Source organism: Ixodes scapularis, unplaced genomic scaffold (genome assembly GCF_016920785.2).
Source record: "Ixodes scapularis isolate PalLabHiFi unplaced genomic scaffold, ASM1692078v2 PGA_scaffold13__105_contigs__length_92229423, whole genome shotgun sequence".
Lineage (NCBI taxonomy): Eukaryota > Metazoa > Arthropoda > Arachnida > Ixodida > Ixodidae > Ixodes > Ixodes scapularis.
In genome coordinates, this window is record NW_024609839.1 from 73325206 (window position 1) to 73348757 (window position 23552).

General features: G+C 47.5%; 1 protein-coding gene across 1 annotated transcript in view; it reads right to left on the reverse strand.

The window, feature by feature from the left end:
• The window catches only part of LOC8038651 (E3 ubiquitin-protein ligase MYCBP2), a 128416-nt gene that overhangs the window by 24142 nt on the left and 80722 nt on the right, over window positions 1-23552 (reverse strand). The window contains exons 48-60 of the mRNA XM_029975062.3: window positions 22175-22291; window positions 21469-21603; window positions 20431-20593; window positions 19830-19954; window positions 18483-18786; window positions 17052-17135; window positions 15568-16168; window positions 10473-10605; window positions 8246-9968; window positions 6219-6415; window positions 5131-5295; window positions 3583-3915; window positions 524-751 (exon numbers count right to left, since the gene is read on the reverse strand). Of these exons, the coding sequence (XP_029830922.2) occupies window positions 524-751; window positions 3583-3915; window positions 5131-5295; window positions 6219-6415; window positions 8246-9968; window positions 10473-10605; window positions 15568-16168; window positions 17052-17135; window positions 18483-18786; window positions 19830-19954; window positions 20431-20593; window positions 21469-21603; window positions 22175-22291 (4308 nt within the window). The remainder of the gene's footprint in view (window positions 1-523; window positions 752-3582; window positions 3916-5130; window positions 5296-6218; window positions 6416-8245; window positions 9969-10472; window positions 10606-15567; window positions 16169-17051; window positions 17136-18482; window positions 18787-19829; window positions 19955-20430; window positions 20594-21468; window positions 21604-22174; window positions 22292-23552) is intronic.

Here is a 23552-nt window from a genome sequence, read left to right on the forward strand (position 1 = left end):
CTTTCCCGCGGTACAGAGGTGCTCGGGGAGAAGCGTACTTAACGGGGCTAACTCATTGCGATGAACGAATAGTATGAATTAGGAGAAAACGCTACACAGTTGCTCTATACCAGAAAAAGCAAACATCTTCAAAAGCAGAGAGCAGAAAGGGGAAAAGGAGCTGGTCCTTTTACATCACCTTCGATTCATGAAATTGAGAGTGATTAATTTAGCCGAGCTTCCTATTACCACCATTATAGCGGCAATATTGGAGCTTTTGAGAACGCCACATGGTGACTCTGACTTTTGAAAAAGGTCTATTAAACAGCTTATGAAGGCATTAAAGACATAGTGGGACAACCAACGTTTTTTAATTTGCTCGAATAATTGCGAGTTAACTGAACTAGAACATCAACAACTACAACTACCACAACTGCAACATCAACAGCGGACATAATTTCAAGTGGTGGCAGGAGCCCATAACAGCTGTCGTCGTAAGAGACGGGTGCGGTGTCAACGCCAAAGGCGGCAAAGGAAAACTCACGGCAAGGTCCCTGCAGTTGTCGACGTGGACGCAGACCATGGTGGGGCGCGCCTGGGGCGGGCAGCTGAGCGTGAGCAGCTTGGTCTTGTTGCGGTCTTCGTCCCCCGACTCCCAGAAGGTCTCGGTTGAGTTGTCGCTCAGGCTGTTGGCCATGGCCTGCCGGCTGGAGGCCTTCACCTCGGTCATGGGGGTCAGGTCGCGCAGCACCTCGATCGTCGTGGTCAAGGCCTGCAACGGTACGGGGCCACGCACAATTGGTGACTCTAACGAGGCGTCGGAGAAGGCTTTATAACTAAAGCCGGGGACAACCGTATCAGCTCCTTGACGTTCTCATGCTGTCGGTGCGCAAAGGGCTCTATGTTCTTAGCGTTTATTTCTCTCGGAACTCGGGGCTGTTTCTACAGGGTTTCTTCCAGTCTCTATGTTTGGTGTTGGACAAAAATCGATGTTCGTCAGGGTTTATGTAGGAAAACATTGTAGAGCCCTTCCACTTTACGTGAAGATGGAGGACCAGCGAAGCTGTTACCTTCACGACGTCTAGGACGACCTCAAGGACGACTTCTAGGATGACTTCTAGGATGACCTCGAGGACGACATCTAGGACGACATCTAGGACGACCTCAAGGACGACTTCTAGGATGACCTCAAGGATGATGCCTAAAAGACGATGTCTAGGCCAACCTTAAGGACGACTTTTAAAACGACCTCGAGGACTACTTCTAGGACGACCTCGAGGACAATGACTAGAGATGATAACAAGGGATCAGGAAATCATTATCTAATAATGCCAAGGAAGGCTGACTCATGCTGGTTGCCTCTTTTTCTTTTTATTTATTCATACTTGACCCCTCTTTTTGTTTTTATTTATTCATGCTTGCCACAACCAATGGGGAGTTTTCTGTTGACATGTGAGGACGCATTTCTTCCCAGACCCTAGGATATAACAGCTTTGTTGTAAAAAGCGGGACACGGGCATGGGCGAAGAGGGAAAGGCTAGATGCAGCTTCAAAGCAAGAGCGGCCGGTCCAGCAGCAACATAATGCCAGTTGCCGTTGCACGGCAAACTGACCGGCGGCTCGAGTGCCATCGTTCGGTGCGGTGTGAAACGTGTGCGATGGCTTGTGATTTTGGGCAGATGTGAACAAAGGCGTGCTTATGCACATAGACTGCCTTTAAAAAAAATACTAAAGGGGCAGTCAAGTTTTTCTGACCTCGATGGACGCGACGCTGCAGGCCTTCATGCTATGGGTGACTTGCCTTTATGCGGCGCCGCGGCTCTCCTGAGCCAAAATAAATATCACTATCACTATCACTGTGGCAGTAAAAAACAAAATAACTGCCATAATATTCTGAGAGATAGCCCAGCTAAAATCGATGGCAAATCGAATGAAAATAAGGGGTAGGCAAACTTTTAGTTTTAGTTTAAAAAATGTTAGTTTTAGATCATGTGCACCTCGAAACTCGTGATAGCAGGAAGGGGCGATGAACCAAATATGATTGTCCTTTCCAGTCAGCATTATTCGCTCATATCCCGCTGTGATCAAGTAACACAGTTTTCGCCGAGGTCACCGTTGGCCAAAATCCTGTAATTACTAGGAGTAAGCTATCTTTCGGTGTTACAGAAAGAAAAAAGCAAATCGTGCCAAATACGGGAGGGCCATCTTTTGGGGGTGGGGCATCTCTTGGGATATTACGGTATACTTTGAATCTGACTAGTAAAGAGTTATCTTTATCATACAGATAATGTGCTTCCTGGCATTCTTTGGTAAATTTGTGGCGGACCTTGCGGTTACTTTTCATTTTTTTTACTTTCATTGGTTCTACGGATGGAGACTGCGGAGAGAAGGATGTGAGAGCACACGAGGATGTCACAGCACCGAGCTTTGGTTGGAATGATCACTGGGTAGACGCAAAAACCTTTGTCTCTACTCGCCGTTCAAATGCGATCGAAAACCAAACACCGCAACCTGGCGTTCATGCTCGCCAAAGTCCACTCGGCGCCGCCACTCTGCCACTGCTCCTCTTGTGCAGTAGTAGAGTGTCGGGCCCGTAACACGGGGTCGTGGGTTTGATTTGCATCAGGGCGAGTCCAGAATTTCGTGCTTTCATTTCAATTATGCATTCCTTTGTGCAGAGTGTCCTCCGAAGTATGCGCTATACTTGGTTTCAGCTTAAGTCCAGACGCAGTCGATGCTAGGAGCTAATGGGACCAATCAAAGAGCGTCAAAAACGCAAGTCACCGGGCCTTTTCACGTAAAACTTAAGTCTTTCTCCACTCTTGGAACGCGTGTAAAGTTGGGAGGTCGACGTCCCGAAGACTCGGACCCGGGAAGTGACGTCACACAAATCGCCGCCTGTTGCCAAGAATTGCGCAGTGTGCACGCAGGTCCTTTTTTATCTGCTGGCTTGCTTGTCTGGCTTATTTGCTTGCTTCAATGCGACGCGCGCCCATCTGATAGCGATGGCGGTAGGCGCCGCTCTGGCAGCCGCGATTCCACAATCTTCGCTCGTCGCCTGAACGGAGGTCGAGCTCGCGTGCCCTGCGGCACGGGCAGTTCACGCGACTCCCTCGCATGGCTCGACGAAGCGTTAGAAGCAGTCGCACGCGATTCCGCACGTGCGCCTCAGAGATGGCCGTGCAGTGGGCTGCACATTTGCCTCTGTCAGACTCCGAACCACAAACATTCGCTTTTTGCGCGCCCGACATCGTCATGCGGTAGGAACCCGTGGACGTTTCTTCAGCTGTGGCCATAGTTCAACGGAAATGTATGCAGCATAGTAACCCTATGCGCCGACCAATTTTTTGTTTATGATTGGTTCGGCAATGACGGAACACATACAAAAACATGACGATCACCATGACGGTGCCCTTTTGACGACGCCTCATTGGTCCCACCAGCTCGTGGCGTTGGTTGCATCTGGACTTAGGGCGAAAGGAAGTATAAAAATTTTGTAACTGTCTCCGTGGCATTCTGCCATACTCTCCTCGCGAATGCCGGCCCTTAAAAATGCTCTGCGTTAAAATTCAATTTGATTCAATTCAATTCGATGCACCTGACCTGGGCCGCCGCGCCTGGCTCCGCCGTTGGCGCTGCCACCGGGAGTGCCGCGAGGTCTCCTCCTGTGGCGGCCTCTTCCTCCGAGTGCGAGAGGATGCGCGAGATGTTGGAGAAGACGTGACTGCGGTGCAGGAAGGCGTGGTCCGAGGGCAGGAAGCGCAGCCGCCAGCACTGCATCGCCATCTGCTGCAGCGCGGCGCCCGCCGGAAGGAACACCATCAGGTCCGACACCGTCTGGAGCAGCGCGTGGAAGGACGCTCGCAGGGGCCCGCAGCACGCCTCCCCTGCCAGGGCCATGTCTGACAGTGGGTGCTCGCAGGGGGCCTCCCTGTCCTGTCGAGAGAAGGGTCGATGGAAGCATATTGCATCTCTGAAAGGGAGCTCCAGCGTTGTTTTTTTAAGTCCCCCGACCTAAGCGTGTTTCTGAAATTACTCTTTCTGGCATGCTATTCATTATCTCTAAATTCCAAATAGCCACCGAGAAAACGACAAACGAACGTTAAGCCGCTGCCAACGTTTGAACTTTCCTCCACTCCTCGGTGGGGGGACGTCGCACGTTCTATAGTTTGCAAGTCGAGCAGACAGTCTAAATAAAGCGGTATTCTGCACATTTCTTTTTTTGTGCTGAGCTTCTTCGGCATTTATTTCACACAATCAAACTTCTTGCAACCTGTCAGGAACAAGCTGTACTACACCCCTATCGCGACATTTGACATTGCATTTTCATTGTTGCCAATAGAACCCCTCAACCTCTCAGACCAAATTTAAAACTTAAAAAAAAAAAAACTTAAAAAAAAATATGTATTTTGATTTGTAACATGGGCTAATAGTCCAGATGTGTCTATTAATGTGCTCAACCAATTTTGAAACAAATCAATTATTATTGAAATTTCACCTGAGCTCCCCTTTACCGGAGATACGGGCCAGCTACAAGTAAGAAAAAACATCACTTTTCCAGTACTCCCTTTTAAACCAAGTAATTAAATGTACAACATTATATAAGTACTTAGCAGTAAACTTCACCAACAATTTGCCCTGGAATGCGCATATAGATAGCATAGTGCATAATGCATCCTGCAATGGAGGTTTTTTTCAAACAAAACATTTATTCCGCTACCCAGGAAACTAAACTTCTAACACGCACGCCAAACGCACCCTGCTACTCGACTTGGTCGTCTACGTTGCAGTTCAGCGCTGACCCTGACAAGTTTTTTGGCCCCGTTGTTTACAAAAAGGTAGCTACGTTTTGCAATTTTACAAGAAAAAACCGACCTGTGAAATACACTTTTGACGAAAAACTTAGATTGCTACATGCAGGCTTCGATTTTCACGGTCCATTTTAGGTCCAGCCTGGTGACTTGGACACCCTATATATATGCAGTTTGAAAGTGCCCCGGGGCTACCTGAAACGTGGTGCCAATTGCCATTGTGGTCTCTCTGTTCATGAGCGGTCAAACGGGAACGCTAGGCAATGGAGCACAAACGCGCGTGCGTGAAGCAGCCTTCGGACACTGAGTCTCACGCGGGCTGTCGAAAAAAAAAGCTCACCAGCTCGGCGCCGCCGACGTCCTTCCGATGGGAGAGGTCGTCCTTGGCCTCGGCGTCCTCCTCCTGTCGCTCGGGTGCGGGAGGCGACAACGCCGCCACCAGACACCAGAGCAGATCGTGCAGGCACGTTGGTTGCGTCACATTGCGCAGGAGCCAGTTGAAGGCCTGCAGCATTGGTAAACGATGCCACAGCTTTGGACGCAGCCATGGACGAACTTGACCGAGCAACAGTGGCCTAGCCCAAGATCCGCGCAAGCGTAATGGCCGCAAGTGCGTAGTTGCGGTAGTTACGGAAGTGATCAACCGTGAAACCGAGTGTCACGCACACTTGACGAACCTAGGGTTGAAGAATTCCCGAGCCCCAGATGTTCTTCGCCTATCGGATGCATTGATGTCAACAAACAAGCCGTCGTCTGTGGTCCACTTTTGGACAGTGAAATCGTGAAAGAAGTTAGGCCTAATTTCACATACTCGGGGTAAATGCGTGCATTTCATCCGTAACACAACGGCACAGCAAGGTGCACGCTGCGCTGTAGGCTGCGAGTGTTTAGTGGCCTTTCCGTGAATGAAACTTTATCCGTGCAAAAGGGCTTCCGCAGTCAGCAGTTGGACTTTGTACGAGTTCTTGTCTCCATGAAAGAAACTTGATCCGTGCGAGCGGGCTTCAGCGGTCGGCGGTTGGACTTCGTAAGAGTTCTTATACGCGTAGTAACCGATATACCTGAGCATGCCTCCGGATACTAGCATTAAATATGGCCTAAGAATGGTCACGTTGCTTTTCCTTTTCGAGCTGAGTGAGCTCGTAGGGCGCTTTTCCTTCAGTAAAAGGCACCCCGAAAGTGCCCTAAAAAAGTTTACTATTTATAAAGCATGGTTACTGTGGCGCGCCCCCGACCAGCCGTGGGTGCGCCTCCATCACTGAAGACGTGCCACAGTACTTTGCCGTGTCATTTTGGCACATAATATGACATTTGCACGGAGTGTGTAATTGCAAAAAATTTTACTCCGTGTAATGAACGCCCCCACCAAATATGCGTCAATTTTTCGGAAAAAAAAGTGTGTTCATTATGCGAGTAAATACGACATACCTGCATGGCGTACACGCGGCAGGTTGCCTTACGGAGCGACTGCTGAATCGCCACACGCATGCTGTCCAGGTCGTGCCGCTGCAGCACAAACTGCATCACGGGCCGTTGGATTGTCAGGTCCGCCGCCGAGGAGTCCAGCTCGGAGGAGACGAGCTTGGTGAGGGCCGCTGACGGCTGGCACAAAATGGAAGACACCCCTGCGGGGACGAAAAGTGAAGGGCAAAATCGAACGTTAATGGCGCTGATGAAACAAGCAGGATTGTTCACTTGAGTACATTGAAATGAGTATACAAAAGGAACAGACAGAAACAGCACATTTTCATGTGGTATACAGTGCTGTCTGTACAGTTTTGTATTAAAGCATGGAACACTTTTTAACGGAGCCACTTAATCCCAGCCGAAAAATTGATGTCGCATGACGTCACAGTACCATGCGACACCCTTACTTGACACCGTCATGTGACTATGTCACATGACGTCGGGTCACGCAATGTCAGATCACATGCCACAAATTCAAACCATGACGTCAGGTCACATGACGTCACAAACTGACATACGACGTTGATTTCAAGTTAACATTTGGCGGGGAAAATGATCTTACCTAACTTGCGTTGTACGACATGGTTACATGACATGACATCACGGTGTTAAATCGTGATGTCACGTAATACTATGATGTCGATTTCCCCACCAAGTTTAGCGGGGCGATGATTAAACAATGTGTTCTTGTTTGCTCCCCAAAATGACTGTTTAATATCTTCTAAACAAATTTAACCCTTTCCCTACCACGGATGAGCTGGGTTCGTCCACTGTCTGTACTGCTCCTCTCGAATAAGAGCTGGGTTCGTCCACACTGAATAAAACGCTTGTCCTTTAGCAAAGACAAACTAGGCTAGTTTACGTGAGTTAGTGTTACGTGTTGTCAAAAGATGGCGCAAAAGATGTGGTAAATTCCTATATCTTGATGAAACCGGTTCAAAGTTGGCAACAAGGGTTTAAAAGAATGGAAGCGTCCACTTCTGGAGGTGGTGTCCCTTGCAACAAGTGTGGAACAAGAATGCGGGAAAAACAAAGCTTTCACGACATATCTTTGAGTCGGACGACGAGGACATAAACCTTTCATCCTGCAGCGACTGTGAAGCCAGTGAGCTGTTTGACTTTAGCACTAACGACTCTGATTCCGATGAAGACATTGGGTCGGTGTGTCAGCATATATATAAGTATGTTTATGCTACTAGTATACATATAAAAATATCATATAGTGGCTGCAAAAGGCTGCAAAAGTTTTAATATTGTTGATTGCTAGCAGAAATCAGAAATCAAAATTTGCAAAATTCAAGCTTGGATTTTAAGATTTTCATCAAGAAGTATTATAATTACTACTACTACAACAAAAAAAAAAAAAAAAAAACGCTTGTGGGGACTTTGGTTACTCAGTAAATTATATGCCAAGAAGAAAATCATATTCTGTGGTTTAAATTTTCTTCCCCATGCTGAGTGTAAACCAGAAATTAGAGCAGGGGGAAAGATACTAATCTTCACGAAAAGAGAATAGTCATGTCTCGTATCGGATAAAGGCTAAAAATTGGCAAAAAAAAAAAATGAAGCCAAAAAATGAAGAGGATAAACGTGTTTTCGGTCGATTTTCGTACCACAGGTCAAAAACAAAACTGACACACAACTCATTCCCCCGACCGCCACAGCCAAAGTGCAAGGGCAAGACCAGAGAAATGATTGGTTGCGGAGTTTGTTAAACAGATCAGCTCAGAGCACGCAGAGTGAAAGCATGCACAGCAGAACCCAGGCATTTTCGGTTCAATCCCAGGTCCTGCACGATTATATCTGGACGAGTGTCGTACTGGTGTGCAGTTGCATGTCACTACCGCGTGATGCACTATAAAGACTCTAGGCTAGCAGTTGTACCACACTGGCTGAATTTCTCATCTGCAGCGAAGACACGGGCTGCACATTGGGGCCGACCAACCTCCCACAGTTCATACACACAACTACACCCAGAACATGCTCACCCTCGCTTCCGCTGCTGTTGTTCCGCTTCCGCGGCACGACCGCTGCCCTGGCCTCCTGCACGGCCATCTCCATGAGGTCCCGCTCCGTCCAGTCCAGGTGCGTCAGCCCCACCGACACCGAGCGGTGAAACGCCCGAGCGCCCTCACGGCCCCCGGTCGCGGGGTACGACCCTGCCTCATCTCCCGCAAAGTTGTCCTCCGCCACCGCTTCGTTCCCGTTGAGGGCGGCCGCGGATTCGGCTTCGATTTCAATGGCCTGCGAACTCGAAGCCCCCGGCTCCGGCGGCAGGTAGTCCTCCCCGAAACCAAGCGCGGGTCCGTTGAGGACGCCAGCACCCAGTGTGTTGAAGAACTGGATCGGCCCCGTGGCCGCGAATGGATTTGACGGCATCGGAGTGTCCCCCTCCGACAGGCTGGGCAGCCCTGAACGCCGCGACCTCGGCCCCGAGCTAGAGAGCTCGAGCAGGAACACGGCGTTGCTCTTCATGTTCTGGTGGACGTCGTCTTGTGCGGTCGGGGAAAGTAGCCTCGCAGCCGCCGCCACGGAAGAGGAGGCGGCGCGTCGTCCGGAGCCGGAGGACCGTCGGTGCGCCGTCGTGGCTCCGGCCTGGCGGAGGAACTTCTCGCGGCACCGGTCGCAGACAAGGTACCAGCTGCTGCTGGCCACGCCGCCGTCCCCGCAGTTGCCTGCCCATCCACCACAGAAGAGGCCAGCGCTGTTGTAGCCCTTGCCTCCCGCGTGGTCTCCGCAGCCCGGGTGCGCCTGCCGCATGTGGTACGTGACCGGGTGCGTGCACACCATCCCACACAGCTCGCACACCATCTCCCGCTCCCCGATGCTTCCCTGTGCACCAAGAGGCGCCACAGCACCGCGTGCGTTTGGAGCTGACGGGCGGTAGTCCCGCTTCTTCTTGGTCTTGCGTCGCTCCGAGCCATGGACGAACGCCCGCTCGATCCGTTGGAACGTCTTGCTCCCCGCGAAGAGGCTCGGGAGGACCAGCTGCTCTTTGATGGCCTGCGTGCAGGCGCTCGTCACCTGGTCCCACAGGAGCACGAGGTACCGCAATGCTCGTGGGAGATCCGAGACTGCGTCTTCTCGCGTCGGACTCGCGTCCGTGACCGCCGCTGGAGGGAAGGCACGCTTGGATTTGATGTTCTCGTTGAGCGGTTCTCCGGACGGCGGCATTGTTTCGAGCTGTTGCAGGTGAAGCAAGCTTGGAGCGGTCACTTCCACTGAGTGTCGGAAGCGGGCCTTCTGCTCTCGCGTGAGCGGAACCGCGGCAGATGCGGAAGCGGCCGTGGGCGGTCTCTTCGTCATCGTCTTCCGCAGGTCCGGGTTGAACTTGAGGTAGGAGGCGCACGCCATCGCGTCGTGGACCACACCCTCGTGCCAGAGGAAGGCCGCAAACACGGCGCGCAAGCACTCGGCGACCGACGGCGACGTGCCCTGGCGGAACGGCTCCGAGACAGGCGTTCGCTCCGACGGCTCGGCCGGAAGAGCACGCTCCCGCTTGCTACGGAGCGGGTGACGGGCGTTCCCTCCGGCGCCGGTCCGATCCCGGCGGGAGGTCTTCGGGGAGACGCGGGGGCTTTCGTCGCGGCCTGCGCTGCTGCTGCCGCCGCTGCCGATGCTGAAGTGGCCCCGTACACTGGAGCCCTCGGGGCTAGTCTGGGTGCCGGTCTGGGTGAAGGACTTCAACGACGCCGTGGGCGAGAGACTCTCCTGCGGAAAACAGACCCACACTTTCTCGTATCATAACTAACATCTAGCGGTACGCCTATACTGTGGCCGAACGACCATAAAATAATCCGAGAGGCTATATCTAAGACTTTGATAGTTCGGTTGCATTCCTTTGGAGTGGTAACACAAGATGCGTTACGAGGTCGGGCTTCATGGGAGAAGCGACACATTACACACGTTATGCTCGGCTGACAGACAGGTCAAGGTATCATGTGAATCCTTCACATCATGACATCCATGACATCGTGACCTCACACGACTGCGTCATCACACAACTTGACGTTAGGTTCGAGTGTCGCACGACGTTGGGACATCGCTCAACCTCACGACGTCGTGCGAGGTCACACGCGCAGAAAAAGCACGTGCCCGGCTCATTTCCAAAACATTCTGGGAGTGTCCGAGTTTATGTGATCGAGGATCGTATAATTTTATGGAAATTGGCACGCTCGAGTGCTGCGAAAAGTGGCAGAGTGCCATCAACCAAACCTTCTTGGGAGTGCCGGGAGTGCTCAGCGGGCTGTCCGTGGTGCGCTGCGTGATACAGCCGATGCAGCCCGTCGTGGAGGTGTCCCTGAGCTCGCGGAAGAAGCTACCCAAGTGCGAGCTGACGCTGCCCTCGCTGTGAACAAAAGAACAAAGAGGATAACCTTAGAAGGAGCAAGCTGAAGCTTTAGGTAACTTTGCCAACGAAATAACGAGCCTAACCGTGCGCAGACGGTACGTCAACGTGCACGCTCCTTTAAAAATTGGCGTGCCAAAAGTCGGAATTAAAAAGGATACACTCCATATTAGCGCGAGACTCTGCCAGAATTCGCTAGCCAGTGGGAAAAACGTATACCATGCACTGTTCGTTACGGCACAGTGTTCGTACATTACGTGCATCCCGGATGACCTGAACAGTTGTCTATGATGTGTAAGTTTCATAAAGAATGGCTTGAAGCGGAAGTTCTCAAGCTTTTGAATTTCGAGGAATGTGTATCTCTACTAAGTGACAGTCAAAAAATGTCTACCGGCTTCGGTGTTGTTGCCATGATGCAGTACAGAAGCCTACAGACCTTATAAAATACACCGAGCGCACTAAGGAGTGTAAGGCACACAGTTACGCGTCAGTGGATGGCTCAGACATGCTGAAATAGTGCTTAGACTACAAAAACTTCAACAGCCCTGTCCAGGAGCTTTATTGGAGTGTGTTGCCGCCTGTTTTGATTCACTCTGCTTCCTCGTTCTTCTTTTGAGCGGGGATGTGGAACTCAACCCTGGCCCGCTGACGGAGGTTCAGTTGGCAGCGATTCTTGATGGCCAGAGGACGCTAAACAACAGCATATCAGAAATTAAAAGTAAACTTGACGAACACATTAGACAAACAGAATCAAGGCTATCCTCAATAGAAACTAAAGTTGAGTGTCTCTCAAAATTAGAGCCTGACCTTAAGAGATGCGAGAATTATGTCCAGCATTTAGGAAGAAACGTCACTGCAATGGCTGCAAGGGTTGACGCCCTTGAAAACCGGAGCCGGCATAACAACCTCATTATTTACGGTGTGGCGGAAGACTCTACTGAATCACCCGTTTCGTTGAACCAGAAAGTGGTTACCGAAATTTTTGACAAGAAGCTAGGCGTGAAGGTATCAACGATAGAAAAAATACACAGGCTCGGAAGGCATCTGGACAATAAAACACGACCAATATTAATACGCTTTTCTTCTCTAGACGAAAAAGCTGCACTTTTGAAGAACGCGTTTAAATTAAAGGGTACAACGGTGTCTCTGTCGAACGACTACTCAATAGAAGTAAGAGAAAAGCGCCGCCATCTTTGGACATACGCAAAAGCTAGAAGGGAAGAAGGTATCAGCAAAGTAAATCTAACGAACGATAAGCTTGTAATTAATGCGAAAATGTTTACTTGGAACAGTGAAAGAGAGGAGGTTGTACCTGTGCAACGTAACTGACGTCAAACGAATTCAAAGAAAGCGGTGCAAAAGGATATCACTGTGATGGTCGTGAATTGCAGAAGCGTAAAAAATAAAGTAGAAGAATTATCGGGTTTAATCCTATCTGTTCAAGCCGATATCATTCTCGGCACTGAATCATGGCTTGACGACTCTATCTTAGATCATGAAGTATTCCCTAGATGCTTTAACGTCTACAGAAAGGATAGGTCGTTACACGGGGGAGGGGTTTTTCTGTTGGTTAACAATAATTTGCAAAGCCACCAACTCGATCTAGCTGAAAACATAGAATCCGTATGGTGTCGGGTCAGGCTGCCCAATAACCTATGTTTTACCGTAGGAGTTTTCTACAGGCCTCCAAATTCTGATTCTACTTGTATAGACACCCTAAACGAAATAGTTTCTAGTGTTACCAATGAATGTGTGGTACTCGGTGGCGATTTTAATCTGCCAGACTTGACATGGAGCGATGACGGGTGTGCCTGTAAAACAATGACTCGACTTAATATTGATATGAAGTGCATGGTTGATAGTCTAGGTTTTACCCAGCATGTACGTGTACCTACGCGCGGACACAACATACTCGACTTGTTGTTGTGCAACCATCCCGACATTGTTAAACGAATCGATGTCATACCGAGCATAAGCGACCATGACGCTGTAGTCGCGACGCTTCGTTTTCAATCTGCACGTGTAAAGTTGAGTTCAGATCGAAAGGTGTTTTTGTATGAAAAGGGAAATTATGAAGGCATTAGCTCTGAGCTTTCTAGTGGCTTTCTTTCGTTTGAATGCGTTGCCGAAGAAACAGATGTGCACAACACGTGGTTACTGTTCAGGCAGAGAGTGATAAAGCTAACAGAGAAATACATACCATGTATTGATGCATCCAAATTAAAAAATAGAGCCAAACCATGGATCAACGGAAGTGTTCTACGATTAACAAAAAAACGAAAGCGTGCTTACGCACGGTACAAAAAGAAAAAGTCAGCAGTAAACCATGGGAAACTGAAAGAACTGACGACAAAGTACAAAGTCACCGTGAGGAAAGCAAAAGGCGATTACCTACAGCGGCTCGAAGACGGAATGAAAAATAACAATAAACAGTTCTGGAAGTTTATGAAACGTTGCGGAAATGACCAGATGGGAATACCTGACCTATTAGTAAATAACGAACTAATTACAGATGCCCGTCAAAAAGCTTGCATCTTTAATGAATATTTTCAATCGGTATTTTTGCCTGCAAACAATATAACGCCAGTAACGCTTACAAACAGATACGATGATATGCCTCCAGTTGAGGTTGGTGTCGAGGGAGTCCTAAAGCTACTAAAAAATTTAGACGAAACTAAAGCGATTGGCCCTGATCAAATTTCGCCTAGGGTTCTGAAGCGCTGTGCTCACGCCATTGCCCCATATCTTTTTATAATCTTCAACCAGTCTTTGCTTGAGGGCTCATTACCGAATGATTGGAAAGTAGCTCATGTAATACCAATACACAAGAAGGGACCCAAAAAAGATGTTACAAATTACAGGCCGATTTCTTTAACATCAATTTGTTGCAAACTACTTGAGCACATTTTGTACAGCCAGATAATGCAACATCTTAGTTACCATAATTTTTTCATAGATTCACAACATGGATTTAGGAGAGGTTATTCTTGTGTCACGCAACTAACCGAGCTCTATCATGATCTTGTCATGTCCGTAGATACGGGTGAACAGACTGATTGTGTTTTTCTTGATTATAGGAAAGCGTTTGACACAGTGTCGTACTCGTTCTTACTTCACAAATTGAATTGTTTGAGCATAGATATTACCACACTAAAATGGATTCAGTCATACCTGAGTTCGCGTCAGCAATGTGTAATTTTAAACGGCGAGGCGTCTCATTTTGTTGAAGTTACGTCTGGTGTACCACAGGGGTCGGTTCTGGGGCCATTGTTATTCTTAATATTTATCAATGATATTCATGTCAATGTAACTTCCCAGCTGAGATTATTTGCTGATGATTGCGCTGTGTATACGCATATAAAGAACGGGGAGGGTTCCGGACAACTGCAGGCTGACCTAGATCGAATAGAACAATGGTGCGGTGAATGGGGGATGCAACTTAACGTAAAGAAATGTGTTCATGTTAGCTTCACACGTAAAAAAATTAATTTGACACACAGTATTATTTAAGCAATGAGCTAGTAACGAATGAGAATAAAGTAAAATACCTCGGAGTCATTTTGTCATCCGACTGCACGTGGGATTCGCAAATTGATGATGTCATTATGAGGGCGGGTCGCGCACTGGGCTTTGTCCAAAGAAACCTAAAAAACGCTACACAAAAAATAAAAGAACTAGCATATCTTGCCTATGTAAGGCCACTTCTAGATTACGCATGCACTGTGTGGGACCCTTCCAAAAAAAATCGCATTGATGGCTTGGAAAAAATACAAAATCGTGCCGCACGCTTCGTCCTGGGCCAGTACGACCGTTTTTCTAGTGTAACTAACATGAAACAATCACTAGGATGGGCGTCATTGGATCTTCGGCGAAAAAATTTACGGTTGAAATTTTTATACAACATTTATCATGAAGCTACTGGTATTAATAGCTCATCATACCTCTTAAAACCAAATTATTTTTCCAAACGTAATGATCATGTGCACAAGATACGCGAATACTGTACTAGGACGGAGCTCTGCAAAAATTCGTTTTTTGTGAGGACGGTCAAGGACTGGAACGCTTTACAGGAATGTATAGTTTGTGCTGCAAATGTTGATATGTTCTTTTCGTTATTATTCGCCCCCTGCAATAATGCCTTCTAGGCGCTGCAGGAGTTCCCTGAATAAAGAATAAAGAATAATCCAAAGTACAGTCCATTTCTCGGCAAAGTCGTTGGGCATCGGCGTCATATTCACGCACCCTGGGGCGTGTGAAGAACAAAAACGCTCTGAACCAAACGGACATCTCTTTTGTACCGAATACTTTTGTTGTGTTCCATTTTGTTCTGAACGCTCTCATATATTTTCCGTTTCGGAGCGCATGAAAGCGCGTCTCCGGGCAGAAACTCTTGGCATTGAAAGTGCTACAAAAACATTTTGTTATCTGCCATTTCCTTTTTTTATTCAGAGAGCATACACAGTAGGTGTTCGGTACTACAAAAACTCTCAAGTACAGAGCGGGTTGTTAACACTGCGGCACCAGCTCAGTGGTAAACGCCTGCACTTCGCACGCGGCGGACCGAGATTCGATTTCCGCGGGTGGCGGGCAATCTTTTTCGAGGATCTGGCAACATCGAAGACGGATGCCCCACATTGCACACTACAACTATTACAACATCGTCAAACAACTACGACATCAACAACGGACGTCATTTCTAGTGGTGCGAAGAGCCCATAACAGCTATCGCTGTAAAACACTTTTTTAGAGTAGAGCGGTCGAGAAAATTTTAGAGTTGAGGCAACCCCTGAGGTGTTGATGTTTGGTCAGATTTTTCAGGAAAGAAAAGGACATGCGTGGGTGTAATTGTTGGTTTTCTAGGATGCCTAAGGTGTATGGACTGAGTTTGTGCCATAAAAAGACATTCTCCAAATCCACTTTAGTGCCCCTTTCAAGAAAGGCTGAATGCAAAGAAAGGTGTACCTTTGCACCGACCCACGCCGTGGTAGTGGGACCGGGGGCCTGATTGGAGACATAGACTCTCCCCAGCTGCCCTGCGACCCCTGCGACCCCATTCCGTCGCCATGGCGACGACTCCCGCCGACGCCGTCCAGCCCTCCTCCAACCGCAGGATCCGAACAAGAGATTGCAATGGCTCCCGTGCCAGGAATCGGAACGGGACTAGACGTCGCCACAGCCGACTTCGGACTTGGCCGGAGGGCCGGAATGGTGACCGGATGCAGGACCGGATTCGCGGCCGGACTGGGGCTGGTAGCAGACGACCGGCGCCGACGGACAGGCGGAGTGCTTGGCGGCGTTCCGGGCGGAGTTACTCCGTTGCCATTGGCTCGGCTCTCTCCGATGGCGCGGACCAAGTCGCGGACCGAGACTCCACGGAGCTCGGGAGGGAGCGTCCGCACAGGAGGGGGCGGGGAGTCTGTCCTGGTCCAATGGCGAGGCTGGGGGTGATGAGGGGCTGGGCCGGATGTAGATCCGCTCGAGGTGGGCGGGTCAGAACGCTCCGACAGCGGATCGGTGCGCTCAGACTCGGCGAGCGCGTTGGTCGAAGTGGACGGAGTAGACGCTTGGGAGGAATGGATGAAAATAGAAGCACAGTGAGATTTCGGATTCCAGAGCAGGAAATGTGTTCATATACTCCATGCACCTCTAAGCCAATGGTTCTCAAGCATGAATCTGTCAGGGACCAAAGTGATGGGGTACCCCATGCCAGTGGGGGAAGGGAAAGTTTGGGGGGGGGCGGTATAAAGTAAGACAACTAACTGCAGTATGAAAAGCGCATCCTTTACTGTCACAGATAGAAGAAGTGAGAAGCAACACGTAAAAGAATAAATAGATGGATAGATGGTAACGGCTGTACCCTTTATAACGGGAAGTAGCTTGTGCCACCTAGCCATGGTCAACACAGAAAGCACTTTTTTCCAAGAAAAGAGGGGAAGCAGGGAGGGAGGGTTGAGGCAAGGACATTTGAGAACCACTGCTCTAAGCTAACAAAGCGATGGAAGCTACGCACTCGCTGGATCGATCAACTGCCTTCATTTCATCACCTGACCCCGCTCTCTGCGCATGGGTGTGGGCGGGAGCGTGATCATGTGGCAAAAGATGACGTACTCCGACTGGCCCAACAAGCAAGTGGCTTCCATCACACCATCAGCTGTGCAGTGAGATGAGAACAGCCAACGTTCAAAACTACCTATATATTCTGTTCCATTGACATTGTTGACAGAAATAACTGCAGCGAGATGATATATTTGGTCAGTTAGACACAATTAATTGTACTTGTGGCTGCAGAAACTCTACAAATACAAACTCGATTTTGTGACAGCTGGACAAGAACATTTGTAAAAGAAGTCCACAAGTCCCTGAATTAGTAAAGCAATGGCTTTATGTAATACCTTACATGCTTATGCTAAGCTGCTTAATATGCCCCTACCCAAGCAACAACTCACCTGGTGATCCAAAAACAAAAGGACTCGCAGATCCAGAGGACCCGCCCTCCGGATCGGATGTTCCGCTTCCAAAGGTGAAGAGCCCTGGGTATTTAGTGAAACATAAAAAAAAAAAAAGTTTGAAATCTTTCTTGCCAAGTTTTTGCAAGTAGGTTAACACAATGAGCTGCCCCCACGACTTCCGAGATTGTTCTGGTGACCTCAAGCACTAACCTTTGTCTCAAATTAAAAAAGTTTGTAGAGGAGAACCACCCTATACAGTAAGGTCCATTTTCTCCAGAAATCTATTCACTAGACTAGTACTTCACCATGCCAGTAACCACTTTAATGCCTGTATACCGGTACTATGAGCATATTCTAACATTGCTTCCCTATACCCATATGTTCACAATACCAGTATTTAGTGAAAAAAGGTGTGTTTCACCTCTCTACACTAAAGTCCCTCTTTCTGTTTTTAAGCAAAAAGTGAAAACATACCTCTACAAGGACAGCCATGCAATTACCTTTGTATTGCCACATACATCAAGTTCACATAGTTTAGTCGACTGCAAACCGACGTGATGCTCCCCTCTCCAGATTCATAATGAATCGCTGATAACCCAGAGGCTCTCTCAAACTTTCTTGGGTAACCATGAAAGACCAACAGCGGTCTCTACCCTTTCGCTGCTGTCGCAGGGTGTATGGTAGCTTTCTGTTTTAGTCGCAGGCCCAAGAATGCCTTATTAAACATTTATTTTTCAGTTTTTACAACCATCTATCCTTTTTCTAAATGCATAGCATTTATACGACCTGCCCTTAGCGCTTTCCTGTCCGTGGCTTGCACCCTCAATGGTGTTGTCACACCGATGACGTCAAGAGATTTGTGTGGTTTGTGTATTGTCATCAACGTGATGGTCGCTACGCGACACAGCAACGTCACGTGACAATATGACGTTGTATGGTAGTGTGAAGTCACGTGACACGATGATATCACTTGACACTGCAACATCACGATGTCACATGACGTGACCTTTACGGGGTGTCATGTGACGCAGTCCCGTGAGACCTTGACATCAGGTGGCACCATGACGTCACATTATGACGTCGTGTCATATGAAACCATGACGTCACGGTGCCATATGAAGTGACGTCACAATGTCACATCATGATGCCACCTGACTTAACACTGTCAGCTGGTGTTGCGTCACATGATGTGACATGTTGCGTCACATGGTGTGACATGACATGACGTCTCAGCGTGTCAGGTGACACCAGGATGTCACAGGGGACATACAAACACTATGCATTTAGAGTACCTTTGAGATATACCAAAGAGATGGGCAGTTTTTTCTCATTCCTGACATCCTATCTTCTATCTTGCGCAATCCATGGTGCGGTGAACTTTGCAAAAAGTCATCGAGGCACAGGGGAAAAAAGGTTTGGTCGACTCACCTTGAACCGACGCACTGCCGGCCCCGGCTGCGTTCCTCTCTGAGTTTCCGGCAGGAACGGTAAATGCGTAGCCTTTCGGTCCGGTCCAGGCAGCCACGTGGTTCAACGCACCATCCTTGGCTGGCGCCGCCTCTTCGTCGCTGTCGCCCGACTGCATCAGCTCCGACTCATGGCGCAGGTACACCACCTCAGGCGCCAGGGAGGAGGTGCGCGCCAACGACCACGCCTCGCCCTCGGCACTGAAGCAATGCTGTTGCATGCTGTCTCGGCTGAGACGGAGCCAGACGCCCTCCGCGTTGGCGACCTGCGTCATTTCGAGCATTCCTTCATCATAACCGACATCCCTGCCAAGCACCAAATTTCGTGTCATTTCTGTTGAACGACAGTGTACGATCGGGCAGTCGGTGCGCATTACTCCCAGAGCAATGTGATGGACGCAGCGCTCGTGATTGGGCACATGTGACGCTCGATCGCACAAATGACATTAAATCTTGATGAGTGGAGAAGATATGAGAGTTGGTACTGTTTTAAAGCATGAAATAATTTATAAGAGAACTATATAACTAGGGTTCCGTGTTTCCGACAAACCCCGCAAATGTACCCCCAATTCGGTTTTATCACACGTCGGTGAAAACTGAACGAGGAAAGCAAAAATAAGTATTTATCAACAGCTTTATTGTGTGTTGGTCCAGCACACAGTCTTCCCTACACTTTTTGTATGCTGTTTTTTTCTTAGAAAACACCCCCAGAAAACGTCTTAAAAAAAAAAACAAAAAAAACAGCTCTCCAAAATTTATTTTGAAAAAAAATTTGTTCCAAAAACACAGAACTCTATTTAGTATAGTACCGACGGAACCCGCTGTGCAACACAGCATACTCGCATTGCTACAAGCCATACTCACTTTGAAAACACTTACTTCAATGTAATTTCACAAATCTGAAAGCACATCGAAACGACAGGTCTGACGATCTGATTACATAAAATGAAGAAACTTTGGAACTCTTATGGAATATTTCCCATGCTCGCAAAATTTTAGAACTTTTCTACATTACAGCGGACAACAATAAATAAAAGTTACACAAAAACTCGTTTCATTATTCACAAATAGCATTATATTTTTCATTTTCTCGCCAATTTGTTTTCTAATTTCTCAACTCATAGGCTTGGATTATAAAGCTGCTTGCATCGAGGCAACGCAACGAAGACAACTTGAATCGTGCTTACGTATCACAACCACATAGTGCCACAAATAAAATATATAAAGGAACTGCATGAGATGCTTCAAATGACCAGCCAACCCCTCATACTATTTGAAAGAACAAAAATCTAAATTGAGCCAAGCTTACTTCTTCCAGGGCGACAACCGTGCTTCCCATGACCAGCATGCCGACGGGTGGCGCTTTGAGGTTGGGCTTGCTGCGAATGTTGTGACCAGATGCGCCACACCGGACCACTTGGTACATGCCAGGCCCTGACGTCGCACCGCATAAAAAAAAAGAAAAAAGTAGAGCAGCAGAGCCATCAGTAAACACCATCACAAGACCTCGTAAAAAACAAAAATTGTAATTCTCGAGAATACTGCTTAATTTTTCACCAGATTCTGCAAATTCCTCACAGCAAATCAAGATTTACTTGTCTTTATAAAGTTGTCAACTAGAAAGAACCACCACTGCACTTTAAAAACATTATTTTTATTACTTGTTTGCAGACAGAAAAGATCTTTGCCGAAAAAAATTAATGAAACAAAACAAATGCTTTAAAAATACACTGCTTACCTACTGAGCTTATATATTATTTAACTATCTATGACCCCATACATATAACAAAACTGTTTATAAAACAATTAAAAAATAAACGCTACTATTTGGAACACAAGTTGCAAGATCCAATGCTAGTATAGTATATCAGTTTAAAAAACAGGAGTCTAAATGCTAAATTTAAACTCACCCCGTCTCATCATCTGTTGCTGTTGGTGCTGTTGCTGCTGGTGTTGCTGCTGTTGGGCTTGTTGCTGATGAAGCTGTTGCTGAATATGCTGCTCCTTCAGCTCCTCTTTTTTCTTCAGTGCTACCTTGTCGCTGAAGAACTCCTCCAGCACTGATTTAGACTCCTAAAACATAAAAAAAAGCTTAAAAATCATGTTTTGTGTATCTTCATTTGTATTCTTCTTCCTTAATTTTCATTTCCTTCTTATGTTTTTTTGGAATGCAAAGTTTCCTTTCTGTTTGCAAGCACAGTGAAGTTCTGAAAATACTCTCTTATCTTGGTAAGAAGGACAAAATCCGGCATCCATTTCAATCAATGAAGAGTAGAAAAATGCATTAGTATAGTCTTTTTTTTATAAAGCTGCATCGGCGCCACTGAGTTTAGAAACGTTTATACCACCCTATTGGCTCCCTCAGACGCTAACGTCTGAATATACCACACACACTGACTTCAGCACTTCAGGCCCGTTCACACTCTTGCGACCTCTTAAACCTGGGTTCCTTAAAACTTTTTAAACCTGAGAACACACTGGCGCCATCTATTGGGAAGCAGTGTAAACACGGCGGTCCGGCATATTTTTTTTATTTCTCGCGCATTATCCTTTCTTTCTTGGCTCGAAAAACTTTTGTCAATGTTATAAAACGAGCCTTTCTATGGGTATTGCGCACATTTGACCTCGGAAATCCCGCAAAACCTTCGCTCTTGTGAAATGCAGTTCCAGGGTCACCGCATAGATGGCGCCACAATGTCAGTGTGTTCTCTCATTCTAAAAACATTTAAGAAGTTTTAAGAGATCTCGTCTCTCTCAGTCGTACTCGGTCGCAAGAGTGTGAACGGGCCTTTAGACAACAATGACGTTCAATACCATAAAAAATCTAGAAAAAGAAACAAAACACTCCTACTTATTTACAAAATTCCTGCCAATAAACAATATAAGGATGCTGCATGAGTGCACTCTCAGAGTTTCCGATTCCACAGGGAAGCAGCATGAATACAGACCTCGATGGGAACCAGGAGTGTCTTGCCCAAGTGCTGATTGTACTGCAGGCACCAGGCTTCGGAGTATCCGTTGTGGCAGTACGTCTTGATGGTCTCGGGGCTCAGGCGCACCCAGACCCCGTCGTCATTGTGCAGCTGAGGAGTGCCACCAATGACACCGTTCAAAGTCAGTTACACGCTTCTATGCTGAGTATATAGACTGTCGTTGACATAGACCGCTATTGAGTGTCATGCAACAGGCTAGATGCCCTGTCTGCGCACCTAAAATTATTTCATAACTCCGATTATGCAGAGAACTGCACGATGAAATATCGTGTGACAAAAGTTGCATGAAAAAAAATTGCACAAGAACTGTGTGACAAAAGTTGCATGGGAGAAGTTGAACACTGAGAGTTGAATGATAACAGTTGCGTGAAAAGAGTCGCGCGACAAAAGCAGCAAGAAAAATGCTGCATGACGTAAGTTGGAATGAGCGGACGAGTGGGCTGGTGAATACTTGACATGACTGAATGTGAGACAGGAAGGGGACGCTGCGTCTTACACTTCCTTCCCTGTCTCAGGTTCAGCCGCGTCAAGAAACAAAAGCTGCACTACAAAATCTAGAATTATTTGAAAACTGTGTTCGCCGTAGTGTGGCACAGGTTTGCAGCAACGTCCAAGAGGTAAGCTACAAACCAGAAACAGGGGACTGCCCCCTTGTCCTCACCTCGTCCACAAAGGTGACCGTCCCGTTGATCTGGACGATTCCGATCTGTTTGCTCTGCAAAGACGGGTGGCTTCGAATCCGGAGTCCGGCGCTGTACTTGGCAAAGAACTTCCTCATCTGGAAAGGAGGTTAGACTTTGCATTAGTTTGTGTTCAGATGAAAGAAAGAAAATGAAATAAAAAATACAAACAGGCCTACAGAAGTAGAGTTCACTTGAATAGAATAAAAGCAGTTGTGATAAGAGGGTCAAACCAAAACTTTTAGTTGTTCGGTTTGGGTTCACATCTTTCGGTTCAGTCCTGGTTCAGTTCCGGGGAGCAAAAATAATTGTTCAAACTGGTTTGAACCACTAAACTGAGAATATACTAGGTATTTCCGGCATTGTTTTGCGATAGGCACTATTTCCACAGTGAAACGACTAACTACATAGTTTTCTTTTTATTGTTTGTCCACTTTTATTTTTAGGCACCACAAATAAAAAATTGCATTATTTAATTTTGACAATCGAGTATGTCACGGTGTCACGCAACTTGCAATGCTAAGTTATGATCTTATGTGACGTCACGGTGTCAACAACGCAAGAGAGGGCGGTGCGAGTGTAGACATGGCCGACGCGGGTAGCACAGCGGAAAATCTTTGAGAAACCTTCATTATCTACCTGAGAGTCTTATGACCTTAAAAATGGTGCTCACTGATAACTAATCTATTGAGTAGACCTATTCCTAAATTACCCAAGCATCAAGGAGAATGCAGGGAATGGTGTTCCACGCGCCGCACATGCCGGCGTCTGCAGCAGCAACTGTTCTAAAGCAAAAGCCTAAAACAAATGGCAACTGGCACGCACGTTCGTCAATGATTTATTTTGGTTATTTGTTTCAAATCTTTTATGCGGGGAAGGTGTGTGCGTGCGGCGGTTCGAGCGTATAGTTTTTAGTCACTGCACACGAAAAATCTAAGGAACCCCAGCCATAAACAGTTCCGCTGTAAAATACCGTATTTACTCGCACAATGAACGCACTCGCGTAATGAACGCACCTCCCAAGTCGGCTCTCGAAATTTCGACTTTTTTTTTCACTCGCGTAATAAACGCACCCCCCAACTCGGACGTCAAAATTTTGACCCCCTCCCCCCAAGCGCGCGAAATGAACACACTTTTCTATCCTGGTGCAGCGAGGTCGCGAATGCATGGGCAGCGTGGGCGAACAAAATGCCTTGCAAAAGGCGTTAAAAAATTGGCAAAGATCCAACGGAAGCAAAAAAAAAAACATGGAGAGGAGAACATGATTGTAAACCTGAGACTGGGGCAGGAAGAGAACACAACAGAAGGTAGTAAAAGAGGAGGCAACGTCTGAGTCGTTGCCTCCTCTTTTACTATGTT